The following is a 23,699-nucleotide window of genomic DNA, read 5'->3' on the forward strand; positions in this document are numbered from 1 at the left end:
CAACAATCACATTATCTAATAATCTGTCCGTCCTAAAATAATAGGTCAAAAATAATAAGGCGGCCTCTCAATTCGAGAGGGAAGGAATAAAAATTAAAATAACACAAAGTTAGTAGTAATACAAATTAGTTAAAATTTCAACCCAGATACAATAAGAAGTTGTATAAGATAACCAATTGTTTGTAAAGCATACATTATATTGTTTGTAAAGCATACATTATATGTAGCGTTGTCCTAGGGGAAGGTTGACATGAGCCGTTGTTGGAGCTGTGAGCTTGACCATATCAAAGGTTTGTTTGCTTCTTGATTATGGACTAAGAGTTAGTCATTACCGGCACGAATAGTATCGAAGTCTACTATGAATCGAAGCAACCCGAAGCAGAAGGAAGCTTCTCTGTTAGAAGCCGTTGGCCGCGGCTTTGTTACAAGATTTCTCAGATCATTCATCTCTACTGGCTGTTTAAAGTGAGTTTATACATTACAGCATTAACTAAGCTATTATATACATAATATCAAAGTCTCTGTGACCAAAATGTCTAGAGTTCGATCTTTGTCAACTCCGATTTTGATCAATGAAATGTGTTAGATAAGTTAGTCTGTACTCAAAATCTTTAATAACAATATGTTGACTTGCAGTTTAGTGGAAGCCGGAGGCTCAACTCTTACTTTTCAGGGAGCTAATAAAGAATGTTCTCTACAAGTTGATTTGCATATTCTCAATCCCCAATTTTACTGGAAGGTAAGTTCTTCTTATTATTCTTCTTAGTTACCAATGTTTCAAGAAATATATTAAATTAAATTAACACATACTACAAATTGAACCTTTTTTTAAGGTAATGACAAGGGCGGATATAGGTCTTGCAGATGCTTACGTAGATGGAGATCTCTCATTTTCTGATAAGGATCGAGGTCTTTTAAATCTAATCACGGTGAGATTAATTAATTGTTTCTGAATTTAAACGCCGAATTTTTAATTAAGATAAAATTCTATGATCGAGTACCATTTAAAAATCTTCTTTGTTAGAAGATTTCTTCTTCATATAGATAGATATAGGATCTATGGGGCAATTACTTAGAAATATATTTTGTACAATAGCCCGTCCTACCTAATAGAAAAGGGTCTCATGATCTTGAACCGATCTTACCTGGGATCGCAATCCCAAGTTTGTCTATGAAGAGCGCAGATCAAATTATTTATTTTCATTTTGCATATATAATTTGCATTGCAGCTACTGATTGCCAATAGAGATGCAAAGAAATCTGTCTCGAATTTGAACAAGAAAAGGTAAAATCTAGAATCCTGATTATGTCTTCAGTTCATGATCTTCTACATCTTTTGGTGAATTAGTCATGGTTTTAAAGTAGTGGTAAACTAATATTTGTGATGGCCTGATGGGTGCTGGTTTAAGGGGTTGGTGGACACCATTGTTAATCACAGCAGGGTTTGCATCTACAAAGTTGTTCTGCCATCATATTTTAAGGCAGAATACTCTTACACAAGCCCGTAGAAATATCTCGAGACACTACGATCTGGTATGAGATCATTACTCGATCATGTATGTAGGGACACGAGAATCTTTCGAAGCTGACGGGTACTTATTTATGTCTATTTTCTTTTCCAGGGTAACGATTTCTTTGCCATGTTCTTGGGGGAAACAATGACTTACTCGACTGCTCTATTCAAGGTAACAAAACTAACTTGAAATTATTATTACCTATATAGCACGAAAATGGAAAACACCAAATTAAAAAACACCAAAAATAAAATTGATAATGATATGTTATAATTATAAAATTTCGAAAGCATTTCTGAAAATGAAATAGGACTAAAAACAAAATTGTGCAACATAAATTATCAGAATTGGCAATCTTATGATGTTTATTTTTTGAGTGAACTTTTTGCATAGATGGAAGATGAAGGCTTGAAAGCAGCACAGATGACGAAGATTTCCGTTCTAATTGAAAAGGTGAGCCTGATAGCTTATCCATTTGCTCAAAATAAAGATTTTCGACATATTTATAGTTTTGACTCTGTGCCTAAATCCAATCCAGGCAAGAATTCATGAGAAGCATGAAGTTCTTGACATTGGTTGCGGCTGGGGAACTTTTGGTATAGAAGTCGTGAAGCGAACTGGATGTAAATACACTGGCATTACTCTGTCGGAGGAGCAACTCAAATTTGCAGAAAACAAAGTCAATGAAGCTGACCTCCAGGTTTTTAACGTCAGGATCATTATAGAAAATTCGTTTATAGAAAATTTTAGATTTGAACAAATTGTTGTTCCACCAGGATCATATCACGCTTAAACTTTGCGACTACCGTGAACTGCCTGCAAATGATAAATTTGACAGAATCATATCATGGTGAGTTTAGTTTATATCGTAGTTATATAATTAGCAATAAAACCTGACAAAACACTGCTCATCTCGAATAGTTTTCTGTCAGTGAAATGATAGAACATGTTGGACATGAATACATGGAGGACTTCTTTAGTTGCTGTGAATCGCTACTAGCACAAAATGGTCTTATTGTTTTACAGGTATTCATACAATGCTACATTGCGTGTACTGAAACAAAAAATGGCATATTATTTTAAAAGAATATATTATAAATATGAAGTTTACAGTTTCAAAAACATTTAAGCAAGCAGAAACGGAGAATTCGTGATGCAAATTCAACAAAATCAGTAAAATAAAAACACTATTTCATCAGGTTTTTTGACATTATACAAACTATTAAAAAACTACTTCTGGTTTGGCTCTAGTTCTCAGCTATGGCTGACGAACGCTACGAGGAATACAGGAGAAGCTCAGATTTCATAAAGGAGTATATATTCCCTGGTGTGTGCGGGCCTTCGTTGAGTAGAGTAACATCAGCCATGAGCAGTGCATCACGATTTAGGTACGAGCCATTGGTTTCTCTATTTATAACATTTCTTCGGTACTAACAGAGATCAATCGTATGGTTGCAGTGTGGAGCATGTAGAAAACATTGGAAGTCACTACTACAAAACATTGAGACTCTGGAGACAAAACTTATTGGACAACCAGAGGTGAAACTAGTAATTGCTCTATATTAGATCAGAACGATTAAACTAATAATGACGGCCAATTTTCTTTTGTTTCGTAGAGAAATTCTTGAAATGGGATTCGATGAGAAGTTTGTAAGGACATGGGAATACTATTTTGACTACTCTGCTGCAGGCTTTAAGTCATATACCCTTGGTAATTATCAGGTAATCACATACAATTTAGTACACCATATTATTTAGGCCTAATGGTAAAAAAAACCCAAACCTTTACGACTTGTTGCAATTATATCCAAACCTTTTAATTTTTGCAATAATATTCAAATTGCATTTTTTTTGTTGCAATAATATCCAAATTGCATTTTTTTAGCAATAATAGTCAAATTGATAGCTAAATTTGTTGTTTTCAATTAAGATATTAGGCTATTATTATGTTTTGATGAATAATAATATAGTAAAAGTCCCAAAAAATGATAAAAAAACTCAAAAAAATTCACATAAAAAGTGCAATTTGGATATTATTGCAACAAAATAATGGAATTTGAATATTATTACAAAAATTAAAACAAGTCGTAAAGGTTTAAGTTTTTTTTGCCATTAAGCCTATTATTTATTTGACTCATTTTTTAATATTCAAATAATTTTTTTAAAGGATTTCAAAAAAAAAAATCTTTCTAAACAATTGTATTTTTGCAAGATGGTATTGTCACGTCCAGGAAACATCGAGGCATTAGGATATCCCTACAGAGGTTTTCCATCAGCACACTGATTTGTTTCAACAAGGATCGGGAATCTTGTTATCAAGCCTACATTTTCATCTTTACTTGTATTACAGTTCATATACAGTAAATAAATTATCTTTGATTGAGCGGCCTACAAGAGAAGTATACATTAAAAATAAACGAGCAATTGCACAAAAATGACATGCAAATGCACAAAGAAGGCAAAATCTCATCTACAGCATAATCGTACAGTAATTGAAGCAAGTTCATCACTGGTGACAACCGTTAGCACAGATTAAAAGATGCATCAGTTATTAAGCAAAGACGACATGCTTGGACAATTTCCCTGTTTTCTATTAAAATAACTTGCCATGTATATAATGATGCTTCAGTCTAAACTCTATCGACAACCACTTCTATTTCCAACTTTCTGTCTCTAAACATTTAGGACATATAATCTAATTTAGCCTAGGTTGCCATATCTAAAAACAAAAGACAGCTAACAGCTAACAGCTCAGGTCAGCGTACCGCAAGAAGTTTGCCCAACAAAAGTGATTAGCCACCACCCACCAGGAACTGGAATGGTTGACAAACTTAAAACTTGTAATTGCCAAGAATCTGCAAATAAGATCGACAGTGTTGACATTGCCTAGCTGATAAATGGCCTTTCTCAGATTAACAAATTTCAACCGACAAGTCTTCTTCAAATTCCATTCCTTGCTGACAATACCCCAAAACCGAACACACCTCACTATGAAGCTTGGGCCATGAATGGACACGCGACTCCACCTTATAACTCGAGCATCTCCTCCTGTACAACACAAGGGAAAATACAGGGGGAAAGTGATTATGCCATCCTCAAAGTGTGAACTACCACTACGATTATCGCTATCCATTCATGAACTGATCAACCCAAGTGGCTCATAGCTCCACTGCTATCAGTAAAAGCCTCAATGAATCTCTGTATGCCTACTTATCATACTAAATTAAGCATGTCTATATTCTAGATTCCTTTACAAATTGTATTCCTACACAAAAGGGGCAAAAGTGAATGCTAGTAAGATGTTAGCAACAGAATACTCAACTGCAATAGAACATAGTTTAAACACACAATAGATTAAACACTACTAAAGAGAACAAAAAGTTGCAGAGCAGGCAGACAATTGTAAGGAAACCACGCCAAGATTAAACTACACTCAGCAAAAATACTAGAAGATAAGGGCATTTAGTACGCCTTAAACTACTTATTAAAGACTAGGAAAATAGATATGGCAAACTATTGGAATTTAGGCAATCCAACCAGTCCCAAAATGCATCAGCGTTCCATTTGGTCACTCTCTCCACTGCTGTTAAGTCGGTGCTAAGAACAAATCTGCAGAAGACCTCATCACAAAAGCATGAAGAACTCATCAGACAACAATGAAGATCCAGTTGGCAGCAATATGTACTGTCACTGTTGTTGGCCTTGTCGAGCCTGGGCACCACCATAGCCCCCACCATAACCAAGTTGCCCACCATGAGGTCCATTAGCTTGAGTACCGTAATTTCCAGAAGCTTGTGATGGATCAGATCTCCATCCTGCATTTCCATATCCTTGATTACCATTTGCATCACCATAGCCACTTCCCATGTATCCGCCACTCCCTTGTAGTTCGCCACCTGAACCAGCATTGTTATTTGGAGTACCCCCAGAACGCCCTCCAACAGCACTATATCCACCAGGATTCCCATAAGAACCATCATTTCCAGCATAATTACTATATCCATAACCTTGATTCCCATAACCAGCACTTCCACTAGGGGATTGACCAGTAGGTGCTGAACCGGGAGCACCACTGCCCGTCCCAGCATTTGCTGCTCCCCAAGAAGCAGAATTTCCATAGCCCATGGCACCATAACCAGCAGGAGCTTGATTGCTCCAAGAACTTCTGGGGGCAGCAGGTGGACCACTTCCATAACCAGCATTTGGGACACTTGGATTCCCATAGGCGGCACCAGCTGGGCTGCCATACCCAGCACCAGCACCACCATAACTCCCATACCCACCAGCATATCCAACTCCATTATTAGCAGGACCATATCCATAACCAGGTCCACTATAGCCAGACGAGCCATAAGGAGGAAAGCTACCTCCGGAGCCCTGTGACTGCAGATACCTATTTGAATCCATTCGACCTTCATATGAGCTTGCATTGCCCCCAGAAGCACCATACCCCTGATAACCACCACCACCCATAGATCGGCTTGCTCCACCAGGATTAGCATCTTTAGGAAGAGCCTTCTTGACTTCAACTTGCTTACCATTCAAATCATGAAAAGTTTTGTGCAAGACTCGATCAACCGAATCCTCATTATCAAAGGAAATAAATCCAAACCCGCGAGGCCTTTGGGTGTTCTGGTCATACATTATTACTACATCAGTAACATGGCCATAAGCTTCAAAATACTGACGAAATTCGTCATCAGTCAGAGCAGGCGGCAACCCTCCTACAAATATCTTCTTGGTCCTCATATTTCCACCACCTCCACTGTTTCTGGAAGGATTAAAGTTCCCAGTTCTGACATTTGTTTGCTGCTCTTCTCTCGATAAAGCTTTCTTTGCCTCCACCTAAATAACCAGTAAAGTAATTCAATGTAAAAAAAATGCAACTCAACAGAGAAAATAAAAAAAAAATCCAATTCAGTAACTGCTGAAGTTAGTGAAACTCTCGCTATGTGAAAAAACATATCGTAGTGGTAATTTTTAAAATACGAGCTCTTATACTTGAATTCACATTCGAGTTTGTCGAATTTAGAAGCTTTTGAGCACAAATGCACATAGTAAGAAATTATAACAACCAGCTCTCACAGAATTAATATAAAACACCAACGCCCAATTAAATTTTAACTTCAACCATAACAAAATTCCATAACTAATTACCAATACAGTCAGCAATAAAACACTAAAAACCCATGAACAAACTCAAACTAAAATTACTAAAACCCAAAAAAAAAAAACAATTAAAGAATTTAATTATGATTGGCTCACCGTTCTACCGTCAATAGTATGCTTATCTTGAAGAATCCTATCGAGAATATTAGGATCTGCAAAAACAACAAAACCAAAGCCTCTAGGTCTACCCGTAGTCTTATCTCTCATCACTACAGCTTGCAAAATTTCCCCATACTGTATAAAATACTCTTTAAGCTTCTCCTCACTTGTTTCCCACGAAATTCCACCAATAAACAATTTCCCCTGATCTGAATCCATATAATACTCTCACTCTTTATAAATAAATATATAAATTTGAAAATAAAATTAGGGTTTTGGTCAATTTGGGGATTAGATTGGGGGTTTTGGGTGGTGGGAACTGAACTGGAAGGGTTTGGGAGGCGATGCGAGAGAGAAATTAAGGGCGAAGAGAGGGAATATTAATATTCTTGGGGATTGATAATAATGGTTCAATTTATGCGATTTGGAGGGTGGAGATTTGTCTAGATTTGAACCGATGGCTGTGATTTGTTTTTGTGGGGGTCTAGGAGATGAAACGTTGTCGTTTATAAGAATTGAGAAAAGAAATGAATTGTAGTACTGCTGCCAATATTAATCACGTAGGGTGCACATGATATTTGTCTTCATCTTGTAGTTTCAATTCAAATTTCCGATTTTCCCAAAATTTTCTAATTTTACTCATTTGTCTCATCTTGGAAATTATTTTATAGTACTTCTAATATGGCAAAATTAAATTTACCAACTCAAATAGAAATATGGTAAAATTTATTTTACAAAGAGAGTTTTACTATGTTATAGTATTCTCATAATTCTCATGCATAGTTAAAAATGTCAACTCAAATAATAAAGAGTGTTAAACACTAAAAAATTATTAATATATTTTACAAATTAAATAGTACAAATTAATTTTTGTAATTTAAGATACTATTTTTTACAATCTAAATCGCTAAAAAATCCGATCAATCAATATTAATATGAATATCAAAATTCATATTATGTCTTTCGTTTTTAGATTCCCGCGTTTTCTTATACTCCTCCCTCATTTATCCAACGTGAACAAAGCATTAAAAAGAAAAATTGAATACAAATAAAGCAACTATTTACAGCATAATTAAATAAATTTCAACATTTTTCAAAGCTCATTGTACATATTTTTATCCGTACAATTTATATATCTATAACTTAAAGAAGGATACAGTCAAAGCTATAATCGTTAGAATTTGTTTCTTACATAGTCTAGTGATAGAAATATTGTAATTTGAATTGAAAATTTTAGGTTCGGTTCCTCTTTCCTTATTTTTATAAAATTTAATTTAACAAAAATAAAGTGTTAGATTGGTAGCATTGAGTTTGAGTATAAAACTAAAAGTTTTAAAAAATTATAAGAAACCCCCTTTTGTTATTGAAAAACTAGTTTGCACCCACCACACTTCTTTTCATCATCATTAAAAGTCCAACGTTCCTATTTTCAAAAACCATTAGAGCCAATTTTTGGTTTTTGCATACTTCACACTTTTTTCCTCTATTTTTAGCCAATCTCACCATGAACAACACCCTCTAGTCTTATCCACATCTTCCTCTCAGATGGGCTGCTTTCTTGGCTGCTTTGGTATCTCTTCCAAAAGAAAACCAAGAAAACCAGCCAATAGAGTTCAACCCGGAGACCATGTAAGTATAATCTTTAATTTCCTCAACATTCATTCATTACAAAGTTCTTGATAACTTATTTATGTTCTTGTCTGATTTTGTGCTTGTTTTATGCTCATCTAGCTGAGACTTGGTAGTTATGAGCCTTTAGATGGTATAATTTCTGCAAATCTTGATATTAAAGAGAAGCCCGTTACTGCAGATTCTGAATCCAGGTCAGTTCTTGATTTTAGTGGCGATTTTTAACTAAGGAATGGGCATTTTTTGTGTCGAATTTAGGTTTTATTTGTTGTGTGTGTGTGTGTTTCTTGATGACAGTAAGAAGAGTAAGGAGCCGTTGAACTATAAAATCAGAAAGAAAGTTAGCTTTAACTTAAATGTACAGAGTTATGAGCCAATTCCTAAAGTTGAAGAGGATGAAGAAGAGAGTAGAAATCATTTCTGGGAGAATGATTATGATGAGAAGAAACAAAAGATTAGCCAAGAAAATGCAGAAGATAGTTCCATCACGGCGAAAATGGCATCTTATCCATCAAATTATAGATACAGAAACTGCAATGAAAGCTTTGATGATAGCTTTGATGAAGAAGATGAAATTAGTGACATGGATGATGAAGATTACGACGATGATGCTATTGATTTAGATGACGACGAGGGTAGTAGTGGTGACATAGATAATTTGAGAGTAACCCAAGATGAGTTTTCTGGGAAGTTCAATTATTTACCTTTGAGTTCAGAGATGAGAAAGTCTGAAGATTTGAGTCCTTTTGATGATGACCTGAAATCGGTTGGAATGAATGGAAGAGCTCGGAATAGGAGTTGTTATGTTAGTCCCGTGTTGAATCCAGTAATAAATCTGAGTCAATGGAAAGCGGTGAAGGCTAAAGGAATTTCGCAGGTAAATCGCCAGAGAAAGGAGAATGTAGCACCAGAGATTGCAGTAGATGCTAGTCTCTCAAATTGGATAATTTCAACTGATTCTTGCCAATCGAAAACGTCTTCTAACACCGAGAGTAGTACTGAAAATGTATCATCGAAGAACGGATTTTTTCTACACAAAACATTGTTATAGCTAATCTGTGAATCAAAAGTGCATCAGAAGTTGCTCTTGTTATTCTTTTTTCATGTAGCCTGCACAGGGCAAGTGTGAAATTTTTTCAGGATATTGTTGTTTTGTTTGGATTTTGTTTCTGCAATTTTCATTCTTTTAATCCAGTTCTCCTTATTGGTTTGAGAATAATTATGTACCTGTGAATTTTTCAACCACAGAACCAAATAATCTGAAAAAGAAAAGAAATACAGTAATTTCTGACAATGAATAGTATTCAACTAGTAAATTTTAGGGACATGAGATTCAATGTATAAAAACTGGATAACTTATCATCTAAACATATGCAGCACGCATGAGACCTAATCTGGCACAAAGTACATCTTTAAATACTCAGAAAGCGTTGTAAATTAAATGATTTGAGTTCGAAGCAACTGTAACTCAGCAAACAATTATCAAAAGTAATCTTGAGTAAGCTTCATTTGTCACATATCAAACATGTGTTGGTAAGACTAAAATTGTTTAGTTGAAATACACCTTCAGTATATCGTATAAGCTTGGTTGTCACGATTGCTTTCTGCTTCAGTTCCTCTGATGTATGGCAGCTCATAGCTGCTTGGGATAAAAATCGTCAGAATTCACAAGCTGGTATGTTAAGATTCATTTCGACAAGCAGCACGAAACTTGGAAAGCATGACATGTTGCCGTCTCAATCATTAAAACTCCCAGTCTTTGCAACAAAAGTTCCCGCACACTCGCTTTCATCAACATAACCCGCATATTTATATACAAAACATTGTATTAAAGTATCTACATTATGGTACAGATGCAAGAATCCGTCTCCTCTTCATCAGAATCACTATTATCACTGCAGCCACAAATAGAAAGACAGAGTCAGGTGCGACTGCAGTTTCTAACTTTGAAAGTTATAAAATGCTCAAGTATATTATTGCATAAGTTCATTAGTTTTGGATTATGACTCGGTGCAATGAAGCAGTAGTGAAGACATCTGAGTGAGCAAATAACAATGCATTAAACCAAACATTTTTTTTTCAACCAGGCCAGCTAGTGTTTTTGGCCTGCGTTGTCCGAGCAATATCTGCAAATAGTGATTTTAGAAAAGGAGGCACTTTACCGAAGGAAGGTTGATTTTGGCATTTCCAAGGTCAAAAAGTATGTAGTGTATTTTTCAGGATCTCTCAGTACAAGTAGGAAGAGCTATTTGACCCTAGAAATGGCCAAAATCGACCTCTCATCGGTTAAGTGCCTCCTTTTCTATAGTCACTGTTTAGCATTTACAGATACTGCTAGAACAACACAGGCTAAAAACACTAGCTGGCTACAAACATAACATGATGGGATGCGAAAGTCTAAGCTGCTGCATTACTAATTAAAACCCATTATCGGTTTTTCTGTACATATTCATTATCATATTGGAGATCAGGCCAACATCCGAAGCCATGCCAAGCGACAACTGACTAGCATGATGTAGCATCATAATGGTCCTGTCACTAATGAAGAGAGACGACGAAATTACAAATGGATACCACAGTATTGTGGTTGATTCTTCAGAACATAACATCATGCAGCTTTATAAGACAAAGTTTTGAACTACTTATGCCTCAAGCTACTTAACACTATTGGCAGAGAGACAAAGTGTTCAGTAAAAGAAAAGTGCAAAATGTCTACAGTTGAGCTACTAGTGTTAAATGTTTAGTCCAATTTCAATCTGGTCTCCTGTCTCTATCAAACTAACTTGTTAAATTCTTTGGAAGCTCAGAATTTTAAACAGATGCACCTTTTTGGAAATCTATTTTCCAATGCTGAGAAACGTAACTAACCATGAATTTATCAGCAGTGCAAAAATTTCAATCAACTGATTATGGTACAGAAAGAAAGAAGAAAAGTCTTCGTTGCCATTTGACCAAGAAATTACCAGGCCGACCATTAACACTTCACTCCTACTTCCCCAATTCCATCCCTAAATTTAAGCTTCTTAAACACTATTACTAATAATAATTTGCTTCACTTTATTACCTTTGGGTTGGTTCAACTTAATTTTCCAGCTTCTCCTATAGTGAATTCAATGTGGCAAAGCATTTATTCATTTCATTTCTCATGCCACACCTATACAAATTTGGTATGTTGCAACTTATGTGAGCTGGAGACTCACCAGAAGCCACAAGGAACAATTTGAGTCAGTATTTATTAAGATGCCGAAAGGGTCTGGGTAGAGATAATGAATTCTCACCATAGGTTAGGCAGTTTGGAATGAAGGTCTCATAGAGATAATAGGTTTTCACTATAGTTCAATGTTCTTGTTTACTTGATTATATAACTATTAACTAAAACATGAAACAGGTATCCATCCCACTGAAATTGCCGCAACTCAAATGTAAGCTACGAATATTCTGAAATGCACCTGATAACTGGTATATAGCATACTGAGGGAACAAAGCCTAATAGCAGAACCTTGAGACAACCAAGGAAAGAGAGGAACTCCCATGCAGTAGTTTGGAATGAAAACTTGGTTAATGTGACTTTATAAGGCTAGTCAGGCAATAAAGGACAAAGCCTGATGCTAGGCATCGAATCTAATCGACGAACTAACATAATCCTGTAAGCCAGATTTTAATGAAAGCAGATTGTAATCTCCTTTTAATCGTCAAACCTTTTTTTTCCAAAGGGTCTCTTGTTAGACAAACAGGTAGGATATATTGATGCTAGAGCTAGTGCTACTAATGCTAACATTTGTTATATGTCAACAAAAATCAAAGTTGTGCAGATAACTTATCTCGAAATTCCAAGTGGTTTTACAGCTTATAACGGTGGACACAAGACTGTGGTCACCTACTAGATAGTCTCAAATCTCAAAAATGCCACCTATGTATGTTATTTAGAAAAAGCTCAATTCAAGCCTAGATATGAACTAGCTAGAAAAATCCAACATGTTTTTAAGAACTAAACTTCATGGAATATAATAATCAAGCAACATGCTTTGGCTAAAAAGCTTAAAGAAATGACCCTTCCTCAGTAATTCAAAGGCTAGAATGCTGTTTGAAGGTGCAAGAAAAATAAAAGGAACTTTTGTTAATGTGGCAGAAAATATGCCAACAGTGCAAATCAATTGTCTCTCATTTATACCCTACCCGAAGTTTACCTAACCAGCCTCATGCTCGAACACTTATGCTTAGAAAATTGACTGTTCATCAATCACATAATTCACAACAGGTATTATTACACATGTGAAGAGATAATTTAGTGATGAAACTAGAACAATATAGGACCAATAAGATCATCAAGTTTCTTAAGTAAATACAATTAGTACACTATGCAAAAACATTGGTCTGACAATTCTTGTATTGGTACTGAACAATATACGACCAATAAGCTCAACAAGTTTCTTAAGCAAATACAATTAGTACATTAATGCAAAACAATTGATCTGATGATTCTGCTATTGGTACTGCCAGGAAGCTGAAATGACATCAACTGAAAGGAATCAAGTCAGCTCATGTAATAACTCCAGCCCAACACTTATACACTTCCATTTATGCATATATGCACATAGTACCCAAGATGCTAAAAAACGCCACAAAATCCATAGCCTGGTAAAAAAAAACCTAGGAACCACCCAGCTTTACTAGTAAAATTGAATCTTATCATGCCATCTATGTAGCACGGATTCGGATATGATGAAATGAGACACTTGGATACAAATACGGATACGGGGAAACAGGACACGGCAAAACAGTGTTATTTTATTAAAAATGAAATTTCGTATCCAAAATGCCCAATTTCCAAAACGTTTTTGAAATGGTAAACGTTGATTGAATGAAGTGTGTGTTCTACTTAGCCTGCCACAGCATATTAGACATGGATCCACATTCTGTTTTCTTAATATCTAGCTACAATTGACCAGAGCCAGCAAATTTTTCATACAAAAATAACATCAAACAAATGAACCAAAAACTAGAAATTACCTCGGTTCAAACACTAAAACCTCAGCAAGTTTATTGCCATTATTATCATTCCATTGAACTTTTCTCCTCACTCTTTCTGGATTCCTCGACATCCCTCCTCTTCTGGGAGGCAACAACGTATTCGATTCACTATCGTCTTCTCCATCATCATCGTGATTCTCGAGTTTTTCACTGTCTCCGGCAATCAAAGGCTCAGTTTTAAAACCATTAGCCTCCATTACATCCTTATCCATTGCCAATTAATCACACAGAACACACACACACAGACACAAACACAAAAAATAAAAACTGATTTTATCGAACAGAATTAACCCAAAAATAATTAAAACAAAAAAAACAAACTTTACTATTAAACACCAGCTACCCAAGTAAGAACTAACATACCCAAAACAAAAAAATCCAATCTTTCTTTAATTTAGTTAAGTTATTAAATCCAATTTTGACATTTCAACTCCAAGGTCAACGCTGGGTTTTTTTAATGACCAGAGCTCAATTAAAGACAGAATCAAGAAACCTTAAACAACAAGAACACAAAATTAGACAAAGATTAACAAAGAATTTACAGGAAAGATTAAAACCTCAAGCAAAGCAGACAAGATTTCGAAGATTCAGACAGCTAAAGCAAACAAAATTAGATTAAATGAACAAAAAATAAGATCAAATAAAGCTGAAAAAGAAACCATTTAATCAAAAACCTTGAAAAACTCAAAAAAGATTTTAAAGAACAGAGACAGAGACAGACAGACAGTGGAGTTTTTAGTTTTCTTGATTGGATAAAAATTGTTAAATTTCGATATTATTAGCATTTATTTTGAGTTAATTTGGTCAAATAATTCGGTATGTCAATCGGACGGTTGTGATACGATTACATGTGGGGTTAAGATTGCACAGTTGGAGCATGTTAGTTAATCTCGTTTTGGTGGCACGTGTGAAGGGAGGATTAGCTGCCTGATTATAACGGAATTAGCTGTCAGAATGTTTTTTTTTTATTATTTGTCATTTCCTTCATTTATTTCAATTGTCTATTTTTTTAAAAGGAACTTTAAACTTTTCTCTCCTTCTTATAATTGAAAATTATTTATTTTATTTTTTTGTAAGTCAATATCAAAGGTTTTGATTTTTCAGAAAAAATATTTTAAAGAGATGATTCTGGTACTGAGATTGTGAATAATACTAGATTAAAGGTTTAAATTAAAGTCAAGATACATCTTTAAATATTTATATATGTGTGATCTATAAGAACATGGACGGTTCAAAAATTAAATATTGATATGGACTTTTTGTGTGTATTATAGATGTTGATAAAATGTTGATCTTAGGTCTTTTATTGGCTGTTTAGTATAAAATGTTTAAATGTTAACTCATTAAATAATTATTGACGATTTCAACTCAAAATATAATACTCGTAATATATTTAACCAGGTTTGAAGTGTACACAAATATTTACATTTGTGCTCAAATAATTATTAATATTGTTTATTTGAGCATAAATGTAAATAAAATCACTATAATTTTAATAAAAAATTATTTTTTATAATTCAAAATGCGATCTTCAATTGTTGTTTCTTTTAATTTGAATTATCGATTGAAAATTCAATCAATTAGTGCTAATGTGGATCGCCATAATTTAGAAATAAAAGATACAGTAAGATAGATTTTGACATTAATACCGAATCTGGATTATCAAATTTTTTAATAGTGATTGGAATTTTAAATTTGTGATTCGAATTGTAAATAAATAGAAATTCATATTCTGAATTATAAAAATTAAAAAATTATTGGAATTGAAAAGACATTATAACAATTTTATTTATATTTATCCCACTATTTTTTATATATTAAATATCCAACTCGCGAATAGAAGTTGCATTTACCAAACATGGTTTAGATTAATACAAACTTTAGCTGAGAATTTGATTTATTATAAAGAAAGAACAAAAGATTGGTAATGATGGGCAGATTAGCAATATTGTCATTTTAAAGGATTTGTAACTTCTTTTCTTTTTCGTTTCTCAAAGAATAAAAGAGAGAAAATAATCAATAACAGCTAATTAGGCGGGACAGAAACACATCATTGTCCATATGAGTGCAAATGCGAAGGCTAGTCGCGGGTTATTCGAAATCGATTCGAACAAAATTTCATATTATCTTAAGAAATTATTCATATAAAATAATTATTTATATTTTTATTGAATAAAGGGTCAATCACATCTCTCAACTCATGACTCAGTGTCAAATAATTCAATTTTAGTCATGATGATCGAGTAAGGACAATATTTTCTATATTCGAATATGTTAAGAACAAAACAACTCCATACAATATGAACAAATTTAAGAATCTGAATGACCCAATTTTATTCTTAATAGATCTAGAAATATAGAGTATTGTCCTTAATTGACTCAAAAAATTGAGAGTATTTTCCTTAATTGATCAAAATAGTTGAGAATGAGTTATTTGATCTTGAGTCACAAATTCAGAGACCGGATGAACCCTTTATTTTATTTTTATTTTATTAACTATTATATATATTTTAAGTGTATATCATTTTAGTTGAATACGTTTGATACGACAAAAATTTCAATTATTATGTTATTTTTCAATGTACTTGAGACAGGATCAAGATCGAGTAATTCGGATGCCATCCAATAGCAAGCTCGAGTCGCCCGGATGTCGTACGAGATTGAGCTTGAATTTGAAAAATTTAATATATTCTAGGTTAAGTTTGGCATTACTCGGAGTCCCGGCTCATTTACACCCATAATTGTGCATAGAGTTTCGATATGAAACCTAAAAAAAATCAATAGAACCAATGCAAGTGATTAATCCAACTGATATATTCAAAAAAAATTACAATTTTAATAATTTATTCAAAACTAATGAATACTAAACCACTTGTTTCGATTACATTTCAACTCATAATATTACAAGAATGGAAACAAAAGTGTACCAGCATATATTTGCAAATTAGAGAGAAATGCAAATCATTCCTTTCAGGAACTGGTAAGAAATGTTGAGAGGTAATCCTTTTGGCGTCCTTTACAAACAAAAACTTAGTGGCACAGTTCAGTACAATAGTGGCAGCAGGTTCTTGCTTCAAAGGTAGCTAAGCATGATTGCAACACTTGAACGTAATTTGCACTCAAACTTGATATGAACAAACCCCATTCTGGACCATAGAGCTCTATATTTATCTACACCTTCCTTCCACCGACACCTGCGAATTGAAGATCAAACAGAGAGAGCTCACTATGGCATGCTTCGAGAGGGCGTCACCCGCGTTAAAGGAGATCCTGCTCAAGTTATATCGGTAAGCATTCTTCATCCCTGAAAAATGGGTGCAAATCAACTTTTACTACTTTATTTTACACTTTGTGAAAGCACAATTATTCACTAGGTAATGAAAACATTAATCATTCAGAACATAACAGTCTAGCACTCTTTTACAAAACAAACAGTTTATGGATTTCTTTTGCTCGGAAATTCTACACCATTGCGGACAGGGTGTGTTTTCCACGTATACATGAGGCTGCCTACAGTAGTTTGGTAGGAAAGGCAAAGCTGAATGGCTTTTTCCATACAGTTCCTATAAATCATTTTCTATCAAATGACGAGCATCACTCATTTATAGACAAATTCTAGTGGAAAGCTCCCACTAGCAAGCAAAAGTAGAAACGAGATTGACACAGCACACGACTGACACAGCACTAATACAAAATGAAGACCTTGATAGTGAACTATGTAACATAAAAACAAAATATTTGAAAAATTGATTAACTTCAGCATAACATGTTATTATCAGCTAATACCCTACTTATCGGGATAAAGATAGGAATCCGCAAAAAAATGTTACGAGATCTGCTAGATATTTTCTAGGACACAGCAAAACCTCATACGCTAGAGGCATCAGCGCAACATGAAAAAAATAGGGCACAGTTAAAATAAAAATTTGAAATTTCTACTTGTTTATTGTAGTTCATGCATTTTATTCAGAAAAGTAATTGATTTTTTTTTTGTGACAGTTCAAGAAAACCTCTGGATATTGATCATCACTTGTATGAATTTGGATCTGTAGAATACTACATTCAGGTAAGTCTGTAAGACTCTTTCAGAAATGTACTTCTTTTTTAACATCTATTTCTACTTGAGTAAATCAATTTTAGATAATATTTTCAATGTAACACTCCTAGATTTGCAGCCAAAGAATTTTCCACATTAATTTAATGAGCTTAACAGTCTTCAGGGGCAGATCCACATCATAACTTCCTATCAATATCAACACCACTGTTGTCTCAAGGACCTCTGCAATCATACGGGTTATCACCATACACTATACAGACGATAAAAGAGGTTTGTTCTGATGCTGTAGAGATTATTGAACCCCCACAAGAAGGATATCAGCTCACTCTAAAACTTAATTTCGCCAAGATTCCAAGTGAAAAAGGTTTGCTGCTGCTCTAAATGAACCCGTATATATGATGTATAGTTTTCATAGTTGACTGTGTCTATTGTTATTTCTTCTAAATCTAAAAGTAGTTCTTATCAAATCAAAATTATTTTTTTGAGTTCCTAGGTTTTTTTTCTAATTATTGATTTTCTATCCAACTGTCCTGTTAACAATCATATAAAAAAGATGATATGAATAGGGCAATAATTTGCAGTAAACAAAGAAAAAACAACAGTTTAAGAAAACAATTAAAATATAGATAGGGGCATAAAACCTCAACCACATAAGCCAAAGGGAAATGTAAAAACAGAGAAACTAAACAAGAGGAACTAAACAGTGTTACAGTGTGTACCTGCTACTCTGCTATTTTGATCAAGTAGGAGACATTAGACACTAGTGCTCCAATATACATGTCCTTCAAATAACAATTTGCCACTTGTCTCACTATTATCAACATCTGGCCAACGGTTCAGAAACATCTGGCCAACGGTTCAGAAACATCTGGATGAAGCTGATAATAATTCTTTCAAGAACATGGGAAGCAAAACTCTGATATGTTAAACGAGACAGATATGCAGAGAAAATCAATCAAATAATTAAGATTCAAAGCATACTGTTTAATATGATGATATTCTTTCAAGCAAGCAAATTGCACATGATGAATTAAATTTTTATTAATGGAAGATAGATAGCTATATATTCTTGCCCAATTTCATTTCCATTTCTTCAACTATCCTTATTTCATTGTTCTCATTTTGTATGCACCCATATGTTTCTGTTTCAGAATCTGAAAAAGTAATTAGACGAATTTCTTCAGTTCAAGCAGTTATATTGAGTTCCCAGCTGAAAGAAATGCTGGAGAATGTCAATTCCCAGGAGATGTCTCAGGGGACGTATAAACCATTCAAACTCGTCTATCATCCAAGAGAGCCTTTTTATGTCATCAAAAAGGTAATATCTACTTCTCAAGGAATTAAGTATTCTTCAGCATATTAGACTTCATGAAGAGATAGTATGACTGTATGAGGGCAATGTCAAAGCTATGGAAAATGACAGTCAAGTAATTTGAACTCATATGACGCCTAAACTATTGTTATAAATAGTCTTTCTACCATGTCATCCAAATGAAAATACAAAGCCAAATCAAAGCACATTTTATCCAAGTTGACAGTTAAGCTAAATCATTGCACATTTTACCCAAGTTGACACTACCAAGCTAAATTAAATTGATGTACTGGACAGCCACAAAAATTAACTGCAATATTCCCGATGCGTTTTAAAGAACCTTCAGACGTGGTTATTGCAACAGCATTTTTTCAGGTTTGTAATACGTCAGAAATCTCTATACGTTTAACTCTGAAATCTTTTCTTGGTTTTCTTGGGAGCGACAGTACCTTAGTATATTTACTTCTTTCCTTCTTCAATTTCTATAGGAACTTATGGATGTCGGAAGTTCTGAAAGATGGGCTAAAGCACCACCTTGCACCTGGTCCCCTATTCCTCCGCCCGAATTGAGAGGAGAACCTATAGAAGATTTAAGCACCAACGGAGGGTTTGTTTCTTTTGGTATCCTATTGCCCTATCCTGAACTGAAAACCACAGATGGCATGATTTGAGTTAGGAAGATATTTCAGCGCATATAACACAGCCACATAACTGGTAGTCGTAATTTAACATAGAAAGCTGCAAGCTTCATATGCTAAATTCATTGACTGTACATCTTTAACAAGAGTATCATTGGCCGCATTTAACTTTTCTCTCTTACTTTTGACTGTTAGTCACATAAAAGAAAAAAATCAGGCATGTTCAGACTGACATATTGACTGCCATTTTCAGATATTTCATCACGTCATGTTGAAGGTAAAAAACTAGAAAAGACAGTTTGGAGTTTATTAAACTTTTATGCCTATACGAGAAACCATGTGAAGGTAATATTTCCATAAAGGCATATCTTTCCGACAAATATCGTTAGGAAGAACAGGGCTTATAAGCAACGGACTGGTTTTATGTTGGCTAACAAGAGCTTTTGAACAGTGCACTCGAGGATTCATACAGAGAAGGATGAAAAAGCGTTTAGAAAGCTTGGTTGAGGTACACAAGAGAAACATTGACTTACTTTCTCTTTTACATATATCTCATACATGCTAAAAAGGGATGGCTTGTGGACCGAACCTAGCAGCTTAAAATTGCAAATACAGAAAATGCTAGATAAATCTCTTTAAGCAACCTTAAAAACAGGAGCCTGCTATAAGAAGTCAACAAAGACTAATTCTCTTATTGCAACTTGCAGGTCCTCCACATGGAAATTCAGGATGTAAATGAGGATGGTAAAAAGGTTAAAGGTATGCTTCACGCTTAGAAGTTAGATAAAGGACATCTATTCTCCTGTCAGAGGGACTGAAAAGTGTTCCTGCATTTTGATGGATGCATATACCCGAGAAATGCTTGGCCAATCCACTAGTCCCTCGTTCATCTTTATGGTGTTCAGAAAAATGATTAAAATAGACCGTTTTATGATAAAATAACTTCTTTGCTGACAGCCTCATCAGTATAACTTTTACAGCAAAGTTTTGCTTCACATTTTGGTTGTACTCATATTCTGATTTAACTCCAGCAAATGCAGGATGTGGATATGTTAAGAAACTGGTCAGCTTCCCAAAATCTGCAATGCTTAAACAAAGATGTGGCGAGTTCACCAAAAAGCTTAAACAAAGTCGTTTTCGAATTAAAATCCATGGATTTAGGCGCTTTAGAAGACGTTGGTTCTCAATCCCAAACTTCTCTTCTACATTGGGATATACTAAACTGGATTGACACATACATATTAAAATTTCAATTGAAAATAAGGCATGTAATTCTATGCAAATGTGGGATTCTATATTTTTTTTACTACTATTAACACAAGCATTTTCCCGTAGAAGAAGAGCAGTAGGTGAAAAATTGTAAGTTATTCAAGTCTATTAATTATAGCAACAGCCAGCAGAAAAACTTCAGTAGCAAGCAAAGCATATTACGAAATTAATTCCACTGGTTCATGCCCCAGATTAAATATATTTTTAATTTCAATTAAGACATGTAGTGTGACATATAGAATTTTCTATTTTGGACAAAACAGAACTTACTATAAACCTATTCCTAAAGCAGTACATGTAAAATTGTATGTTATGCAAGTCCAACTCAGATTATAGCAACAGCAGCAAAACTGTTTCAGTAAGTAGCATCAGAAAGACAGACAATGTATTAAGAAATTATCAAAACATATTCATTAATATGTCATGCGAAAAGCTTGCAGTTAATCTCCGTTATAGCACAAAAAGGAAACAAAAGAACAAGATATATAAGCATACATTTCCCTGTGTTTGTATTTCTATTAAAAGATATGTTACGTACCTGCTTCAAGTGCTGCCTGAATCTGATAACAAAACTCTTGCAAAGTTGAGTTGTTTCAGAAAAACTTTGAATCAGATGATATTAGGACAAAGAATATAGAGAACACTTCAGATTACAAAAGATTTCCTCTTATGAAACTCTGACCTCATCGAAGGAGGATTCATTTTGCTATTATACAAGGGCAAAGAAGGTGCAGTTCCCAATAGCCCTCAACAAGATAAGTTTAATAAAAATGAAGGTAAAACTTTACATGTAGTTTGATCTTCCCACATTTTCTATGTATTGAAACATATCTAAAAATTACTTTGAAATTATACTTCCTCCCATTTGCATGTAAGATCTTTAACTATATATTTTGAGCTGAAAGCTGAAACTGAAACCCTTGGATGTCGGTGCAACCTAAACTTCTGTAATCCATGAAGTTCTGATTGTTTTCAAAACATTTAAGACAGCCAAAGGCAAAAACATGGCAAGTAATTCCTGCACGAGATTATTATTGGACTCGTATGCATTTGCAAACCTCTCAAAACAGTTTCTCTTGCATGAGCTCAAACTGCTTCAAGCCTCTAACTGCTTGCACACTATCTAAACAGCATTCAGATTTCAGACAATAAATTTTTTCCATGAACACAGTTGGAGGATAAAAACAGGAAAGTTCCATTTGGTTCTGTTGAATTATTCTAAACTAAACTATGTTAGCATTTTCTGCAAACTATAAATTGATGGGCTGATTCCACAAAACTTCTTTTCTTGAGAAATTTGCATTAAAAACTTAGTCAAATAACAGTGGAGCATTGGAAATGTTGCCAGCATTAACCGATAACTTTGGACATTATCTAACAAAATCAATGTGGATGATAGTTATTCATGATTAAAATTTAAAAGTTATGGCAGTAGACAGAATGCAAGTACACACAATTAAATTTGAAATCCATTAAATCAAAATTGTATATCATAAGTACAAGTTAGATAAAAAAAAAAGGCGAAAGAGCCATACACTTCATTCCAGCTCAAATTCAGACATCGCGCGCATCGAATTACCATCAGATTCAAACCCCGCCAGCAACGGACCACTCGTCTCACCATGCCTAGAAACTCTACCACTCGACAATAAAGCAAACATCCCCAAGCTTACAAGCAAAACCCCAATAGCATGCCCAATAAACAACAAATTAACCAAAGCAACACCTCTCAATCCATCCTCCTCAAGATCACACTTAACCTCAGCATTCTCACTACCAACCAAAACCACCACCTTCTGACACCCTTTAAACACAAAGACATCAGTATACAAACACAGCCCAGTTTGCAAAAACCAAGTCCCTTTAAAAACCAACCCACAACACAAACAAAACTCAACAAAAAAAGCACTAGGCTTAACAGCCAAGTACAAACAACACAACCCACAAATAACACTCAAATCACCACATAACCCATAAACGACCTCACTAACAACACCAGAAATTCCTTTACCAATAACTAAATACTCCAAAAAGAATACAATCCCAGTACAAGCAAACAAGAAACTATCATTAACAAGTAATGGGTCAATTATGGAACTACCATGTAACAGAATCAAAATTGTTAATACCCAGTAAAGAAAAAGAACCAGAGATTGTTGCAAGAATGCGAAATGATAAGTTGGGTGGCCGTTGAATGACAAGAAAATGAAAAACTCTGAGAAGGAAGCAATGGGAAGAGATATTATGAGGATGTATAAATCAAGATTTTTCAGTTTGGAATCGGAGATGTACCATGATTTGGATTTGAAGAGAGATGGGGTCTTGAGGAATAGAGAGGAGGAGCAGTAGAGGCGTCTCAGCCCAATTGGGAGGAGGAATAGGGTGGCTGTTAATTGCATCGCCATTGATTTTCTTTTGTTTTGTTGAATGTTTTTGAGTTTTGTTGTATTGATTTGAAGGTGTTCGACGAAATGCCTCACACGTTCTGATTTACTATAATCTTAAATTAGATTATTTTTGGGAAGAAGGTTGGTTAATGCTTGAGCAGTTCAGCTATTGTCCGTTGAGCATCATAATACTACAAACAAAACAAACACAGTACAAATAATTTATTTATTTATTTTGTAACCTTTAAAAACCGAAATAACACAATAAAAAATTAAATAGTTTAAAAAGTTTAATTTTTAATATAAATACATGCATGTATATATTTTTTTAAAATTATTCAAAAATATATATGATTTTTTTTATATAAATTTATTATCTAATTCTTTTAGAATATAACAACTTTCATATTTAATATATGCCTAAATGACAAATTTATTATAGAGGATGTCAAATTGTAAATTTTATGTTATTTATTTATGGAATAGGAATGAACTAATCTTTCAAATAATTAGCAATTTTTTTTTTTTGATCAAACAACAGTCATAATCTTTCACTTAAGTTTTATTTTTTAATAATAGCTAACAAATAAATTA

At 34.2% G+C, this 23,699-nt stretch overlaps 6 protein-coding genes and 1 long non-coding RNA gene across 7 annotated transcripts; 3 read left to right on the forward strand and 4 right to left on the reverse strand.

The window, feature by feature from the left end:
• The first annotated feature begins 216 nt into the window (after positions 1–216).
• Positions 217–4,177, forward strand: LOC126667911 (uncharacterized). Its single transcript, XM_050361047.2, is given in 14 exon segments — positions 217–465; positions 637–739; positions 834–929; positions 1,230–1,285; positions 1,410–1,533; positions 1,623–1,685; positions 1,908–1,967; positions 2,053–2,214; positions 2,291–2,364; positions 2,447–2,540; positions 2,766–2,902; positions 2,973–3,053; positions 3,131–3,236; positions 3,727–4,177. Coding segments are annotated over 14 exon segments (1,419 nt in total). The 5' UTR covers positions 217–358; the 3' UTR covers positions 3,883–4,177.
• A 783-nt stretch (positions 4,178–4,960) lies between these two features.
• LOC126667912 (heterogeneous nuclear ribonucleoprotein 1-like) lies at positions 4,961–7,168 on the reverse strand. The gene is made up of 2 exons (XM_050361048.2): positions 6,780–7,168; positions 4,961–6,359 (listed from the first exon to the last, which is right to left on the reverse strand). The coding sequence occupies exons 1-2, from the start codon at positions 6,999–7,001 to the stop codon at positions 5,202–5,204; spliced, it is 1,380 nt and encodes a 459-aa protein (XP_050217005.1). The 5' UTR covers positions 7,002–7,168; the 3' UTR covers positions 4,961–5,201.
• A 980-nt stretch (positions 7,169–8,148) lies between these two features.
• LOC126669656 (uncharacterized) lies at positions 8,149–9,601 on the forward strand. The gene is made up of 3 exons (XM_050363179.2): positions 8,149–8,411; positions 8,514–8,605; positions 8,709–9,601. The coding sequence occupies exons 1-3, from the start codon at positions 8,328–8,330 to the stop codon at positions 9,460–9,462; spliced, it is 930 nt and encodes a 309-aa protein (XP_050219136.1). The 5' UTR covers positions 8,149–8,327; the 3' UTR covers positions 9,463–9,601.
• A 227-nt stretch (positions 9,602–9,828) lies between these two features.
• On the reverse strand, positions 9,829–14,185 carry LOC126669657 (uncharacterized). The gene is made up of 2 exons (XM_050363180.2): positions 13,422–14,185; positions 9,829–10,306 (listed from the first exon to the last, which is right to left on the reverse strand). The coding sequence occupies exons 1-2, from the start codon at positions 13,652–13,654 to the stop codon at positions 10,249–10,251; spliced, it is 291 nt and encodes a 96-aa protein (XP_050219137.1). The 5' UTR covers positions 13,655–14,185; the 3' UTR covers positions 9,829–10,248.
• A 2,049-nt stretch (positions 14,186–16,234) lies between these two features.
• LOC126667725 (uncharacterized) lies at positions 16,235–17,447 on the reverse strand. The gene is made up of 2 exons (XR_007638266.2): positions 16,849–17,447; positions 16,235–16,746 (listed from the first exon to the last, which is right to left on the reverse strand). It is a non-coding gene; the product is annotated as an uncharacterized LOC126667725 (long non-coding RNA).
• Positions 16,391–20,770, forward strand: LOC126667724 (actin-related protein 2/3 complex subunit 2B). Its single transcript, XM_050360779.2, has 10 exons — positions 16,391–16,729; positions 17,442–17,508; positions 17,656–17,863; positions 18,651–18,817; positions 19,109–19,186; positions 19,300–19,432; positions 19,703–19,794; positions 19,901–19,957; positions 20,157–20,208; positions 20,481–20,770. The coding sequence occupies exons 1-10, from the start codon at positions 16,671–16,673 to the stop codon at positions 20,678–20,680; spliced, it is 1,113 nt and encodes a 370-aa protein (XP_050216736.1). The 5' UTR covers positions 16,391–16,670; the 3' UTR covers positions 20,681–20,770.
• Positions 20,771–22,256: 1,486 nt separating this feature from the next.
• Positions 22,257–23,123, reverse strand: LOC126668093 (uncharacterized). The gene has a single exon (XM_050361310.1). The coding sequence runs from the start codon at positions 23,121–23,123 to the stop codon at positions 22,257–22,259; it is 867 nt and encodes a 288-aa protein (XP_050217267.1).
• Positions 23,124–23,699: the final 576 nt, after the last annotated feature.

The sequence above is a fragment of the Mercurialis annua genome, linkage group LG2 (assembly GCF_937616625.2).
Source record: "Mercurialis annua linkage group LG2, ddMerAnnu1.2, whole genome shotgun sequence".
Lineage (NCBI taxonomy): Eukaryota > Viridiplantae > Streptophyta > Magnoliopsida > Malpighiales > Euphorbiaceae > Mercurialis > Mercurialis annua.

Coding starts and splice junctions, on each gene's coding strand:
- LOC126667912 (XM_050361048.2), bottom strand. CDS start 7,001: ATGGATTCAGATCAGGGGAAATTGTTTATTGGTGGAATTTCGTGGGAA. Junction 6,360..6,779: donor ATACTATTGACGGTAGAACG/GTGAGCCAATCA, acceptor CTGGTTATTTAG/GTGGAGGCAAAGAAAGCTTT.
- LOC126669656 (XM_050363179.2), top strand. CDS start 8,328: ATGGGCTGCTTTCTTGGCTGCTTTGGTATCTCTTCCAAAAGAAAACCA. Junction 8,412..8,513: donor GAGTTCAACCCGGAGACCAT/GTAAGTATAATC, acceptor ATGCTCATCTAG/CTGAGACTTGGTAGTTATGA. Junction 8,606..8,708: donor ACTGCAGATTCTGAATCCAG/GTCAGTTCTTGA, acceptor TCTTGATGACAG/TAAGAAGAGTAAGGAGCCGT.
- LOC126669657 (XM_050363180.2), bottom strand. CDS start 13,654: ATGGATAAGGATGTAATGGAGGCTAATGGTTTTAAAACTGAGCCTTTG. Junction 10,307..13,421: donor GTTTTAGTGTTTGAACCGAG/GTAATTTCTAGT, acceptor TTGTGGCTGCAG/TGATAATAGTGATTCTGATG.
- LOC126667724 (XM_050360779.2), top strand. CDS start 16,671: ATGGCATGCTTCGAGAGGGCGTCACCCGCGTTAAAGGAGATCCTGCTC. Junction 16,730..17,441: donor ATCCTGCTCAAGTTATATCG/GTAAGCATTCTT, acceptor TTTTTGTGACAG/TTCAAGAAAACCTCTGGATA. Junction 17,864..18,650: donor CAAGATTCCAAGTGAAAAAG/GTTTGCTGCTGC, acceptor TTTCTGTTTCAG/AATCTGAAAAAGTAATTAGA.
- LOC126668093 (XM_050361310.1), bottom strand. CDS start 23,123: ATGGCGATGCAATTAACAGCCACCCTATTCCTCCTCCCAATTGGGCTG.